Here is a 15,399-nt window from a genome sequence, read left to right as displayed (position 1 = left end):
TCATTAGTCTGAAAAAACAAACCCATCAGAGAGATAGCGAAAACATTAGGCGTGGCCAAAACAACTGTTTGGAACATTCTTAAAAAGAAGGAACACACCGGTGAGCTCAAATTAAAGCTGACAGTCTGCAGTTAAAGCACATATTGTTCGTTTCATTTCAAATCCATTGTGGTAGTGTATAGAGCCAAAAATGTTAGAATTGTGTCGATGTCCCAATATTTATGGACCTGACTGTATAAACCCTGTATAATAATAATATTTGGGCTGTGTGCACGGCTGCCGATCCAGCTTCTGTCAAAGGGGCATGACCGAAAAAGGGCTGGCAATTGCAATCCAATGGCTGAGAGTGCTGACCAGTGTGTGTTCTGGTGGGAGTATCCCCCTATTGGAACACAATAGCTCAATAAGGAGATTGCTATACTAACATCAGATTGTTAGTACAGGATCTCTTCCAGAGATAGTGTGTACTAGGCTGAGGAAAAAAAAAAAAAAAAAAGTATATATATATCTATATACGCATACACTTTTTTTTCTTGTACAAAAATGTGCATTTTTTCCTTTTTAAGGTGAAAAGCCTTTAACTTGAGCTTTTCTGCCTGCAGCTTAGCTCAGCTCATAATCAAAAACAAGTGACTAGGACCCAGGAACTATACACTGGACAATTATTTGGCAAGTATTTTGACCAAATGCATATTGTCCAACTCTAAGCTGTATAAACGTGAATGCATATTGGATATCAGGTGGTGTGCATGTGTAACAAGGGAGGATGTGGGGTAAGGTGATCAACACCCTATGTCAAGGTGTGCAGAAGTCCTCATGCACACTGGACGTTTTCACAGCTGCTGTTTTTGGCCTTTGGCATGTTATCCTAGGTGCCCATACACACAGACTGTAATCAACGTTTTTTGGGAGGGTTGTCTTTCGGTTGGAAGAAAAACCCAGAAGTAGTGAGTTTCTGAAATTTGTTAGCTGTAAAAAACACTCCAATGCTGAAAAGTGCATCAACCCAGCATTTTTCAGACATTTTTTTTTTTTTTTTGAGCAAAAATTTTTTTTTTTTTTTTAATTGCCCCAAAAAATTAACAACACGGCAACCCGCTAATGCAAAACACTGAAAAACTCACATTTTTAACATAGCGTTACACAGCTAACGTTACGAACGTTATTAAAACACCCCTTGTGCATGGAACCTTATTATTAGGCAGCTTCTCTTCTGCAGGCAAAATGGGCCAAAAATAGAGATTTAAACAGACTCTGAAAAGTCAGAAATGGTAATAAGTCTTGCAGGGGGATGCAGCACTTTTCAAATTGCTAAAATATTGAAGTCATCACAGAACCATCAAATGTTTTGTTGCAAATAGTCATCAGGGTCACAAGAAACATGAAGAAAAAAAAAAAAAAAGACGCAAATTAACTGCCCAAGATTTGAAAACAATCAAAATGTGAAGCTACAAGGAATCCATTCTCCACCAGTGCTGTCATATTCCAGAACTGCAACCTCCCTGGAGCGCCCAAAAGACTTGGCCAAGGTAAGGAAAGCTGAAACCCGACCACCACTGAACAAGGCACATAGGATGAAATGTTAAGACTAGGCAAAGAAATATCCAAAGACAGATTTTTCAGAGATTTTATGGACTGAGGAGATGAATGACTCCTGATGGACCAGATGGATGGGCCTGTGGCTGGATCAATAACAGGCGCAGAGCTCCACTTTAACTCAGACACCAGCAAGGTGAAGGTGAAGCACCAGTATGGGCTGGTATTATTAAAGGTGAGCTAATTGGACCTTTTCGTGTTGAAGATGGATTCAAAATCAACTCCCAAACCTACTGCCAGTTTTTAGAAGACACTTTCTTCAAGCAGTGGTACAGGAAAAGTCTGCATCTTTCAAGAAGACCCTATTTATGCAGGACAATGCTCCATTGCATGCATCGAATTACTCCACTGCATGGCTAGCCAATAAAGGCCTTTAAGATGAATGAATAATGCCATGAGCCCTTCTTAAACAGGAGAATTACAGTAAAGGAAAAACCAGTACACCTCTCTGAACAGTGTCTGGGAGGATGTGGTTGCTGCTGCACAAAACGTTGATCGTCAAAAAATCAAGACACTGACAGAATCTATGAATTGGCTTACGACTTATTAAAAAGAAGGGTGGCTATATTAAACATTTCAGCAAAAAAAAAAAAATATCAATGACTATTAGCAAATTGAGTTATTATGCTCACTTTAAAAGATGACAATAAATGAGATAGGAAAATGTTTGTTTTATTGAATCCAGAGCAAGGACCAGGGGCCGAATAAGGCCATTGCATAGGGCCCTCACACCCCTACTACAGCACCCCTCAACTATACCCCCAACTTGTCTCAGAAGAGAGCATGACATAATTCCTCTGCCAGATCATGTGCTCCGTGCAGCTGCCTCTGCACCTCTCCCCCCATCTCAGCAGAGGACAGACCTTCTCCTGCAGATCCTGTGCCGGTGTAGCTGAAGCACCACCTTGTCTCAGCATCCAGAAGACTTCAACCCTCCTCCAGACACCCAGCACAAGGCAAGATTAAGGAAGGGTGGGGGACTTGAACTCTGTTGTAACATTGAGTGCTCTGGACATCTAGATGTAGAGATGTGCTGGTTGCTTTAAATCTTAAACAGCAGTTGAAAAGCATTTTTTTTTCCTTTTCCCTCTTTGTGAGTGACAGACAGGAAAAGCAGGACTGTGCTCTGATTGGTTGTTGCTACAGCTGAGGAACCACCCATAGCAGCACTGTTGTAGCTGAACTTATGATTAGCTGTGGAGGAAAGGAGAGAGGAAAAAAGGAAGAAGCAGCACATGTGGGGAGGGAGACATTTTCAGGGGACCGCATGGAGCAAGGGCTCCTGGTGTAAAGTCACAGAGTCTCACTCTCTGTGCTGCTAGAGCCCATAAGCTGAGAGTGTGTAGCAGAAGAATTGTTGCAGGAGGACAGTGCAAACCAAGGATTATCCTGCATGACACTCAGGATTACAGCCACTCAAGTGCATGTGTCTCAAAGTCTGGAGCTGCTGAAAGAGGATTTCTACTGCTGTCTAATGCTATCTAGAGGACAATCCAGAAACAGTGAGTACTCTGTGATGAAAGGGAATTTTGATATTGCTGTATTTGCTGTTCATATCTGGAGAATGGTCATGAAAAAGCCTGCTCTCTAATTCTCAAAGTGACACAGATCTTGGAAAGCCCAACCTGCTCAGAATTAGCTATTCCTGCTGCTGATTGATGAGAGAACTCTGTCTTTGTATATTACTGTTGATTGTCTCCTCAAAACTTGTGCTGTGGCTGAAGAGTGTGTTTTAGTTCCAAACCCCCACAGAAGCTTGCTGCTTTAAATATACTGAGCAAGTGTCAGTCTATCAGGATTTCACCTGTATGGTAAAGATTTGTTGAAGTGTTGTTTTTCTTCTATGGCAATGTTCACTGGAAGATTCTGCTTAAAGGAGACTGTACTATCCTGCTACCCCTGGATTACAAATACTCTCCCATGCAGAGAGTGAGCGCTCTTCCATTGATTAAAGGGCCCCAACGTTGAGAGACTTTAAGTTTCATCCCACTGGCCAGTAGTTAGCTAGGACATTTCTGCTCTAGACAGTACCACTATAGCAAATGTCAATAAGCTGCTAAACCTAATTAACAGTCATTGTTTCATGTGTCAATGTCACCCTAGTCAGTTTGATTTCTGTCAGTTTTTGGAACCTTTGGCGAGTGAATTGTGACTTCTTACTGTGTTATGCAAAGTAGTATCTGTGTTTTATGTACATTATCTGTGTTAAATCAGCTAGTTCTTTTTCAGGATTTGTCTTCAATAAAACCCATAAAAAATATTCTCAGAGTGTCAAAGTGTTCTGGGTATAATCGGAAGTATCACCAGATTCAGGTGGGAGCTGAACCTATATATCTACCAAATTCCACCCAAGGGTGTGCTACATAGATTACAGATACAACCAAATCTTTGAGGGCAACCAGAATGCTGATGAGGCCTGTGGCAAAACCGAGTTTGGCACTCCTGTTCTAGGATATACTTATTTTTACTACATACCATAAATACCTATTCTTCCATGCAAGCCCAGCAGGAAACCTCTGGAGGCAGTTGTTCAGCTCAGAGTAGGATACGTAAAACGATCTTGGAGGAGCAGGGACAAGTTGTTAGGGCATTTATAAAAAATATCTGTATTTGTTATCCTACATTTGCTGCTGTAAAATATTTGCCTTAAAGACTCAGGTTAGCATTCTCAATATATACACAAATTAGAAGTATTCATATGTATTGCACTTTCCACTGAGTTGTATTATTGGGGATCTGAAAGGCAACTTGAGGGGTAAGAACACCCCTTATGTAAGGTGAGGGACCATGTCCTTTACTGTACACTCCCAAGATATGGAACAGAGATATCAAAATTCATTTTATGTTAGTAGTACAGTATAGGACACAGGAACTAAATCAAACCGTGGGACACCCCCCCCAAGCAATAATTTGCAGGGCGGGAAATAAAATGGATAAAACCAGGCCAACATGAAAAACATGACAGGGCAACAAACCTAAAAAGTTGACAGCAGCACCTCACAGCTGAAGCATGCATCAGAAGAGGGTAAAACAGCCACTTGGCAGACAAAAAAAAAAAAAAAAAACACAACTGTTTTAAAAATGTGAACAGAGGATCAAGTGGTGGCCCTACAACTCGGGAGAGAAACATATGCTTGATGCTGTAAAAAGCCAAAGAACCCTCTTCACCTCTAAGAAAATGAGTTCAGGCATTGACAACTTTCAGGCAGGATAGCTCAGGCTCTTTTCCTAACACACCAGAACTCATCCCCACTGCAATGTGTCCTTTCCCTACAGACCCTCCTCTCCAGTCCATGCAAAATGGATGAGAGACTAGGGCTTCCCTGAGCTACTCTGCATAAATAAACTACTTCTGTGCCCTGCTGACCCCCTGTCCTCTGCACACTACCCTACCTACTACTGGCCTCTGGACACTGCTCTACCAACTACTGACCCTTGGATAATGTCCTACATGCTACTTATACTGGGCAGAGCTCAGTGCAGACAGACAGGCTAGCATTTAGGCCAGCCAGGTCTGAAACTAGTCAAACAAGTCAGCCTGCAGCCCCAACCCCAAAAAGTCTATGGTAATCTTAACAGGATGCCATCAACCTCGTTAAAACAAATGGCTCCCCCCACCAGTGCAAAGTGTGCTGGACTTCTGGGAGTAGGCAAACCATTCAACCTAAGAAACTTCTCTTCTGACCCCACCAGGACAAAATAAAAGGCCTGCAGTGTTCTCAAGTGAACCTGAGCTTAGGTTAAAGGCTCGTGAGACCCATTTTCTCAGTGACACTTCAGTCAACACAACTGGTCTGGACATGCTTGAAGATCTTTTGGTCTGCCTCATCTATCAGGCAGCCCAGAAAAATTCTGGACTGGGAGTAATGAATACTTTTGTTGACCAACCAGCCCAGCTTTTCCCAACATTACAAAAAATTCCAGACTAAACACTCTTACATGATCTTCAAAATAAGGTTTTAATAAAATATATTTATTCTCAAAACACTGGGATTTCACACCTGGATCATCTAGCATTTTCCTCCCCAGCTTTACAGTTTCTAATCTGCCTCGTTCAGTCATTCGACTTCAGTTCTTTCAATCATGAAAGCTCAGCATGTAGGCATTGCCTAGGGCCGCCTGCAATAAAATGCATGCCTACTCCTCCAGACTGACATACACCCAGAAGCATTGTATGGTTTGCATAGCTACTACAAAGAGCCAGCTCACTGCTTGCATCAGGGCTAAGGGTTCTTAATAAGAGTACTGGGAATCAAATACTCATTCACACATAGCTGTTCCTGTACTCCCATGGCACTGAAGTGAAAATTCTAGGTAAACCCTGTTGTTTTGCCCTGCATGGGCCAAGGAAAACGTTCACTTTACAGAAAACCTGGGCTATAATGAAGAATGCTCCTCCACAGAGGAGCATGAAACAGTGAAGGAAAGTGAGTGCTTAGGCCCCTATTGCTGTCCCACAAGAGCAAGGAGAGAGCCCTCTACCCTGTGTAAGCTCTGGCTAGAGAGACTTTGAGCTCACACAGGGCTTCTTCACTGTACTCCCCAGAACAGCAGGGGAGCAAAGAAAAGGTGAGTAGGTGCTGCTGTGGAGGGAGGCATTAAAGTAAATCTGTTAGCCCTGCATACATTTACTGTGGAACAACTTGCTTGAATATTTTTTCTTAATTTTCCAACATTTCCAACAATACTTAGCTGAATGCTACGGAGCTGGCAATTTACATAAAAGTGGTCACATTTTCCTCTGCAGATTACTAGCAAGGCAAATTACATTTTAGATTAGGCCAGATTATCATATTTAATACACACAAGATGTCACTTTAAGATTGTCCACTTTCAGGTTTATTTCACTGCAGTGTTGACAACAAATGATTTTAGTGCCAGTTTACATGAATAGTATGATGCAAATTATAGTACATAACTATCATCAGCTTCTCACACGACACGAAGTCAGGCCGGACCAAACCAAATCTATCAGCACACACTCTTCTTGCTACCTATACATGGTGGGGCCTATTGAAGGGTGAAAGTCACTCTGAAGGCTCTCCGGAATTGCTGCTGGGCCAGATAAGAGTAATGACAACTAATGTAGTTTTGATGTAGTCTGTGAATGGATTTATCTAAACGGCCACATGCACACCAGACATTTTTACAATGGCTTCTAGGGGCGGCCAGCTTTTTTTTCCTCTCCTGCCTCTAAACCCCCCCCCCCCCAAAAAAAAACCCGAAAAAAAACAAAAACACACACTGCCAGTGCATCCATGAGCAGGGGAGTTTTAGCAGGAAAAAAAAAAAAAAAGCATCTGATGCGTTTAAATGTGCGTTGACACTAGGTGTGTTTAGCGCTTGGGCGTTAATTCATCACTATGGCCCAATGAAATTAACACCCAAATGCTGGACGCTGCTAAACTCACCTAAACATTACACACTTTTACAAGAATCAAAACATTTTTCTGCCAAAACACTGCCTGCCAGTAGGAAAGGTTTTTTAAGAGTTAGGAAAACATCCTGTGTGCATGAGGCCTTACTGGTAAATAAATGATACACTGCAATATATTCCAACTTTGTGCAGCTACATTACTAACCAATGCGCAAATGTTTACAAAAAAAAATCAACTTTCTTTAATCATGAAACAGAATTATTCTGTTAAATATCTTTCATAGAAAAGTTTAAATTTTCCAAACTTTAGAACGTTAAGCAAATCAAAAATGAAGAACAAGGTAGATTGTTAAAAAAAAAAAAAAAAAATCAGGTTATACATATCAGTTATTGCTTCTGCTTTAGGACCATCAGTCAATCACAGCCAGAGAGCCAATGAGAAGAGAGGGGGCAGGGCCGAGCCAGGGCTCCTGGTGTGAATGGACAGACGGCGCAGCAGGTGCACCCATAGCAAGCTGCTTACTGTGGGGGCACTCGATAGGAGGGAGGCAATAGAAAAGACTGCGGGGGACAGAGAAGAGGAAGATCCAGACTGCTAGGTGCAAAACCACTGCACACAGCAGTTAAGTATAGACTTGTTCTTTTTTTTGTTTTGTTTTAAGAAAAAAAACAAAAAACAAAACACCTTTAGAATCACTTTAAATTGGAGGCAGTTTTAGGAAGCTGGCGTAAAAAAACCCAAAAACACATGTACCAAATAATATTTAGATAAGGTGGGTTAAGTGGGGATACTAAACTATCACAGAGGCTTGTGGAATCGTACACTAATCACACAAGTACAGATCAAATCAGATAATATATCCAAAATAAAAGCAAAATGAAAGCACTTTCTGCCGTTTTATTGTTAAATGGTACTCTGCAAAATAATCCTTTGTACAGCTACATTACTAAATGCGTAAACGTTCAGGAAAAAAACCAAAAAAATAAAAAAACTTAACTTCATTACTGTGCCAATTCTGACACTTCTCTCATGTAAAAATCCATTTTTTTTTTTTTTGCTAGAACATATTTTTTTTCAGCAGGGGCCCTAGAGAATAAATTGGGCTCACCAATCACCCAGGTAACCCCAGCAAGCCCCCCCCTTCCCTTCTAAAGGTGATCTAATGGGGAATCCGCAGCTCAGATCACTTTTAGTAGTAATCACCTGAAAGAAAAAAAAATACTGGGGTTATGGCACTTTGCTGCAGCCATAACCCTGGTATCCACTTCCTAACCAAGGACGTATATATACTATTGCCAGTTGGGAAGTGGTCAAAGGATCAGTTCACCTTAAAAAAAAAAAAAAAATAATAATAATAATAGGTGCACTTTTTGCAGGTAAAAAAATATTCATGCTTTTTTTTCCCCACTAGGAACAGTAGACTGCAGATGTAATGCAAGGCTCCTGCAGACAGTCAGTGTGCATCTGTCTGCTCAAAGGGACAGGCAGTTACACAATGACAGGCAGCATCAGTAAACAACCTTGAGCGCTCACCAGTGACCTGGTAGTTCATTGAGAACTAAAAGACGTCAGCACCAAGAGCTGACAGTAGCTGTAGTTCTTCCATTCACAGAACTCTGTGAATGAATGACACAGCCAGGTGGTGGAGCCCTGCACAACCATATATATTATAAAATATATATATAGATTTTAAATTGTGACAGCGTGTGCGGGAAGAAGATCTCTGGCCTGTTGGTGCAACCAGTTTAGTAACATGTTGCATATAGGTGTAACATGTACAGATGACCAACTAACCCTTCAACAAAATTATTCTGTTAAATATCTTTCACAAAGTGTTTACATTTTCCAAACTTTAGAACGTTTAGCAAATCAAGAATGAAGAACAAGGTAGCTTCTTAAAAGATCAGGCTATACGCATCAGTTATTGCTTCTGCTTTAGGATCACCAGTGGTCTCTGAAGTGAACTCTATTGGGGCTTTGAAAACTCAACAAGGTACTCAGACAATGTCATGAACTGTGAAGTCAGTGTCTGAGATAGATGTATCTACCAAGTATGTCACAACCTTCTGACCCCATTATTTTGTGCCTTCAGTAACTTTTGTATAGGTGCCACAAAGAGTTGGTTTTCCAAATGGTTTCTGAACCAACTGAAGCTTCTTTAAACCATTCCTCACATTTAGTGTATGGTTCCTCAAGCCTCTGATATTAAGGGTTTAGCATCCACACTTTGTTTTCTCCATTTGCCTTATCTAAATAATAGTATGCATTTTTACACCCCAACTTCCTTAAAATGCTTCCAATTTAAGGACTAGTGGAGTAATAATGTGCATTTAGCCATTTTGTCCCCTTCCCTGGCTAAGGTGCATACTTCCACCTCAAGGCCTCATGCACACTGGACATTTGTACAGCTGCTTCTACTGGTTGTACTGGTTCACTTTAACAGGTAACAGCACACATTAAAGGGGCAGACCAACCAATATCATTGCAGTCTGTTTTTGGTAGATGCTAGGAAGTTCAAGTACACATTTTGCTCATATCTCCTTCATAGAACAAGAGAATTGGGAAGGCCATGTAGTACGAGTGATACTCCCAAACCACTACGAACAAAAGAGGAAACTACAGCCGAGCTTTCATACCTAAGAGTTGTAAAAAGCTAGGAGACAACTCAGCCACTAGACCCTTGTAACTGAAACCAATTTACAGGTCCAACACCACTTTAAACAGACCCTGTTGATAAAATATGAAAAACAAAGTACATCCTACCTAGAAGAGTTGACACTTGCCTCTCCCACTGCTGATCTGTATTGTATTGAAAAGGTACAACTGCCTAAAGAATCATCTGCATCTGGCATAATTCTGGTCCCCAGTTAGCTCTGGTACATATTGATGTAGTAGATCGAACCACTGAGTGCAGTGGGGGACACCCAAGCATTCCACACAGGATTGATGTATTTCTGCATTACAGTTCAGGGGAAACGGGAAATGTATCTATGAACGCTTTACTTTGCAGGTTGGGTACTGTTTTTCTCTTTATTCCTAGCAACACTAGAGTGGCTGTACAGAAGAATTTTGACTGGCATGGTAAACTGCCACCAAAGCCCTATGTACTAATATGTCATAAAAACAAAAAAAAAAAAAAAAAAAAAAAAAAAGGTACAAAGTCAAGTCTGTCAGCATTATCAGCAAGGGGGCTCAAACAGAAAACACACTGCTTCACATTGCTTTCATCAAGTGCAAATTCCTATGAACACAGCAATGCAAAAAGACTTGACAGGGCATAGGATTTGTGCGTGTGAGTTACACATGGGTCTACAAGAAGGTTACATATTCAAATCAAATATATGAGTGTATAATCTCAAGGAGGAGTAGTAATTAAAAGTGTAAAAATCTGGCTGTACTAAATTAAAATAGACAAAGCTTTAAAAAAATAAACTTCCCATGTCAAGTGTAAATCAGTGTGAAAAACTTAGTAGTTTAAATAATTTCTTCCAGGCTCCCTTCTGCTGTAGCCATCAAATGGGGTGGTAATCATAACCCTACCCCTTTATTGCTCTATTCATCCCAATTAGGCAGTTAAAGATGGGTGGCATTACTGCATTCCACTATACACTCACCGGCCACTTTATTAGGTACACATGTTCCATTGCTTGGTAACACAAATTGCTAATCAGCCAATAACATGGCAGCAGCTTAATGCATTTAGGCATCTAGATGTGGTTAAGACTTGCTGACGTTCAAACCGAGCATCAGAATGGGGAAGAAAGGATTTAAGTTACTTTGAACGTGGCAAGGTAGCCTGTGCCAGATGGGCTGGTCTGAGTATTTCAAAAACGCACAACCATCTCTAGGGTTTACATAGAATAGTCCGAAAAAGAGAAAATATCCAGCGAGCGGCAGTTGTGTGGACGAAAATGCCTTGTTGAGGTCAGAGGAGAATGAGCAGACTGGTTTGAGATGATAGAAAGGCAACAGTAACTCATGTCAATATGGACCAAGATCTCTGAGAAATGTTTCCAACACCTTGTTGAATCTATGCCAAGAAGAATTAAGGCAATTCTGAAGGCAAAAGGTGGCCCAACCCGGTACTAGCAAGGTATACCTAAAAGTGGCCAGTGAGTGTACATTGTGAATACACCTTTGTGGTAGCAATGATCTCTTGTGATTTAGGTAGACAATCCCCTCTGCTGAAAACTGGAGGTCACAGCCTTACTCCTTTATTGCTTTATTCATATCAGTTAAATGTTTAGGGCCCATTTAGATCTATGCCTGTGCATAGAGGCAATGTCTAACTTCTAACTAAAAGGCAAAAAACACCCCAAAAAAACCAAAACAAACCTCCAAAACCTCAGGGGGGGAACAGGCTTGATTTTTATTATGGGGAAGTTGGGCACATGTGCTTCAGTGAGTTGCAGCACTGCTATGCAGCACACTAATGCTGGCCATACACTTAAGTGTTTTTATTCGGCCAGCGGGCTAAAGAAAAAAAAACAAAAAAAGGTTCCTCTATTCACACAAACAGGGTGGATGGAAGAATCCTCTCCCCCCTCCATAGGGAAATGGAATTCTGACAGCAGTACCCGCCACCTTCAGAGTACACTGATCAGTGGTTGCAGATATTGACAGAAAATTTTCCAACACATCTCAATTAAACAATTTCTGTCGAGCGGTGGAGCACCACATACGCATCAAAATTCGAATGGTAGCCACTGGACTGTCCAAATGTCGATCAGTGTGTGGTCAACTTAACTATATAGCCTATGTGTCTAAAAGTATGAGGATACCCCTCCAAGTTGAGTTTAGGCGTTTCCAGTGATTATGGCTCATGCTACACCAAACAGACATTTTAAACAATTGTGCACTTCCAATCTTTTGGCAACAGGTTGGGATAGGCCCCTTTCTGTTCCAGCAGGACTTAGCCCTTGTGTGCAAAGTCAGCTCAAAGAGATGGTATGAAGAGTCTGGTGTAGAGGAACTCAACTGAACACCATTTGGATGGATTGGAAAGCCCACTGCATGCCACGTCTTCTTGTACAACATCAGCAAATTGACCTCATAAATGCTCTCTTGGTTGAATGGGCATTCATTTTTACAGACACACTCCTTAATATTGTGGTAAGGCTTCCCAGAAGAGTGGAGGCTGTTATAAGCACAAAGCGAGGGAAACTCATGCCCATGGATTTGGAATGGAATGTGCAACAATCTCATACAGGCATGATCAGGTGTGTATACTTTTGGCCAGTGTACATCAGATTTGGTGAGGGGGGTGTCACAAAAGCAGAAATCAATCACAGATTACTTAAATGTCCCTGGAAAAGATTCTATCAGGAGTTATTAAAAAATTACACATAAAATGCTTTAACCAGTGCTGAAAACATTTAACTTACAACCAATGCTGAAACTTTAATCTTTTAGTGGAATTATCTTTCCAATTTTACCATAAATTGACTTGTGATGTGTTGCCTGTCAGGTTTTCTAAGGTGACAAACTCATTGAACCCTATACTTCATTCACATTAGCCTTGCTGTACATAAACACCTGAAGAAAATTTGAAAATAGAGGCAAAATACCTATTACTATAAAAAGCCATTCTATTGAGGGGAAAAAAAAGAAATTAAACTAAAATTAGAAAAAAAAAATGCATTCATGCAGTACTGGCAGCGTCCATGTATGAAAGATCGTAACAAAGGAATATATTAGCTTTACTCTGTCCTCAGCACAACTAAGAGCAAACAAACAGACAGGAAGCTGCCTTGGTTACAACTATATAAACCATTGACACTAATGCCACGAGATTTCCAGAAACGTTTACTTCTGACTGCTGTAATTGGAAAACGAAAAAAAAAAACCAAAAAAGCGTGTTTTAGTTTTCACACAATACGTACATGTGTATCGATTTACAGAGACAAGAACTGAAAAGGATTAGTGAAGGCTCATGCCATATCTAATAAAGTAACTTACAACTAAAGGAAGCGGTCCCTTTTCCCCTGCCGCATATTATTGTTATATAGGTCTTAATTTAATAAAACTTAAAAACACAAAACCGAAGCACAACTGAAAATTAAATACTACAACTACAAGATAAAAAGACACTGCACAAGGAGTGAGTGGGCATCCCAGTTGCCCTAAAACTTAAGAAAACCTATCCAGATCACAAAGGGACAGCACATCTAAAAGACATGCATGGCCCTTGCTGAACAGTAAATTGTGTTGGTGGTTATATCCATCTGGCCAGGGGAAAGTAGCTTCTAAATTTTAACAGCTATACAAATATTTAACCTATTAACAACCCCAGAGGTTCTACATCAGTCCCCGAAGCAAGGCATCAATGAGACACGATGGAAGACCTCTATTAGTGGAAATGTATCTTTTGTGGGAAACTGAGCACAAGCTGTGCATGGGTTGGCAACTTTGTGCCTTTTCTAGAAGTTATCGTAATCTTTTTTGTCCTTCTTCCCTTCGGCTTCGAAACTGTCCACACCATCACTATCTCGCCTTCGCTTGCGGTTATTGTGAATGTTAAAGCGCTGGTTCATCTGGGACAGCGGATCCATACCAAGGACTTTGTGGATCTGTCTAAACGCAAGGAGCCTCAGTGCAAACTGCCAAGGAAAAGAAAAGAAAAACATTAAAAGGGCAAAGTATTAATGAGAGTAGGTAAAATTAACCAATCACAAATAGGTTTGCTGACAAGCTATGGCAGGTTTGGTTCAAGAACTCTATCAGCATTAAAAAAAAATTAGGTATTTTGACATGCATTTATGGACAAATATTTACTGGCTTTTTCCAAAGCAAATCAGTTTATTCCTTGATTTTCAGCTTCCCTGATAGAATCATGATTTTTGGGAGTTACTAGGGCAGAGCTCAGTTGTTACTGCCACTGTTAAGAGGGCACTTTTGGGAGGAGACATGTAAGCTGGAACAACTAGTGCCCCTTTTCCCCAAGAACCCCCCTTCCCAGCCCCTTTTCATTTTCTGATAGGATGCAAGTAATTCCTGAGACACATAATTTTTGGCTGCTAGAATGCAGGTGGTTTCTCCTAGCATCACTTGTTTTCAGGGGGTGTGTTGGTGTGGGGGTGTGGGGGGGTGTGTGGGGGGGGGGGTGTTGGTGTGGGGGTGTTGGTGTGGGGGTGTTGGTGTGGGGGTGTGGGTGTGTGGGTGTGGGTGTGTTGGTGTTGGTGTGTTGGTGTTGGTGTGGGTGTGTTGGTGTGGGTGTGGGTGTGTTGGTGTTGGTGTGGGTGTGTTGGTGTTGGTGTGGGTGTGTTGGTGTGGGTGTGTTGGTGTGGGTGTGGGTGTGTTGGTGTGGGTGTGTTGGTGTGGGTGTGTTGGTGTGGGTGTGTTGGTGTTGGTGTGGGTGTGTTGGTGTTGGTGTGGGTGTGTTGGTGTTGGTGTGGGTGTGTTGGTGTTGGTGTGGGTGTGTTGGTGTTGGTGTGGGTGTGTTGGTGTTGGTGTGGGTGTGTTGGTGTTGGTGTGGTATGCCATGGCTGCTAAGATGTGGGCAGTTCCGGATGCCTAGCATCCTTGAGTGTTAGGTCACAGACAGTCTGGACATTGCTTTATTTATTTATAATTTTGGATTTTAATGACACTGGGTATTAATTTCACTATATTTGTGAAAGGGACTTTATTTACTTCATTTTTAAATTTCATTTATTTAATTCAATGTTATTTATTTACTTTTGTATTTGTAATTTTTGGAGATTTATTTCAAAGGATTTGTTTGCCACTAATTATAGGGTGGAGATTTTATAAGGCGGGGACTCATTCATATTGCTATATGATATATCAAGGTATGCTTAATTATTAGGCAGTTTGTTTTCCTCAGGCAAAAAATGGGCCAAAATAGATTTAACTGACTCCAAAAGACTTTTTATAATTTTTGACTTTTCAGAGGGATGCAGTACTCTCGAAATTGCTAAGATATTGAAGCGTGATCACAGAGCCATCAAACATTTTGTTGCATATAGTCAACAGGGTCACAAGAAACGTGTTGAGAAAAACAAATGCAATTTAACTGCCAAAGGTTTGAGAAGAATCAAACCTGAAGCTACCAAGAACCCATTATCCTCCAGCACTGCTGTCATATTCCAGAACTGCAACCTACTTGGAGTGCCCAGAAGTACAAAGTGTTCAGTGTTCTGAGATATGGCCAAGGTAAGGAAGGCTAAAACCCAACCACCACTGACCAAGACAAAAAAGTTGAAACATCAAGACTGGGCCAAGAAATATCTGAAGACAGATTTTTCAAAGGTTTTATGGACTGATGGGAGTGACTATTAACAGACCAGATGGATGTCGCCGATGGCTTGATCAACAACAGGCACAGAACTCCACTTCAAATCAAGACACCAAGAAGGTGGAGGTGGGGTACTGGTATGGGCTGGTATTATTAAAGGTGAGCTAGTAGGACCTTTTCGTGTTGAAG

The 15,399-nt window shown here is 41.1% G+C and overlaps 1 protein-coding gene across 3 annotated transcripts in view; it reads right to left on the bottom strand.

The window, feature by feature from the left end:
- Positions 1–6,412: 6,412 nt before the first annotated feature.
- The window catches only part of ZFR (zinc finger RNA binding protein), a 100,716-nt gene continuing 91,729 nt past the window's right edge, over positions 6,413–15,399 (bottom strand). For all 3 annotated transcript variants that reach the window (XM_089689460.1, XM_089689459.1, XM_089689461.1), the window contains one exon: positions 6,413–13,573. In XM_089689460.1, the coding sequence (XP_089545586.1) occupies positions 13,394–13,573 (180 nt within the window). In that variant the 3' untranslated portion in view covers positions 6,413–13,393. The remainder of the gene's footprint in view (positions 13,574–15,399) is intronic.

This window comes from Staurois parvus, unplaced genomic scaffold (assembly GCF_062004578.1).
Source record: "Staurois parvus isolate SC_StPar_1 unplaced genomic scaffold, SC_StPar_1.0 ptg000475l, whole genome shotgun sequence".
In the NCBI taxonomy this organism is placed as follows: domain Eukaryota; kingdom Metazoa; phylum Chordata; class Amphibia; order Anura; family Ranidae; genus Staurois; species Staurois parvus.
The sequence above is the reverse complement of the archived record's forward strand: the minus strand, read 5'-3'. Positions and strand labels throughout refer to the sequence as shown.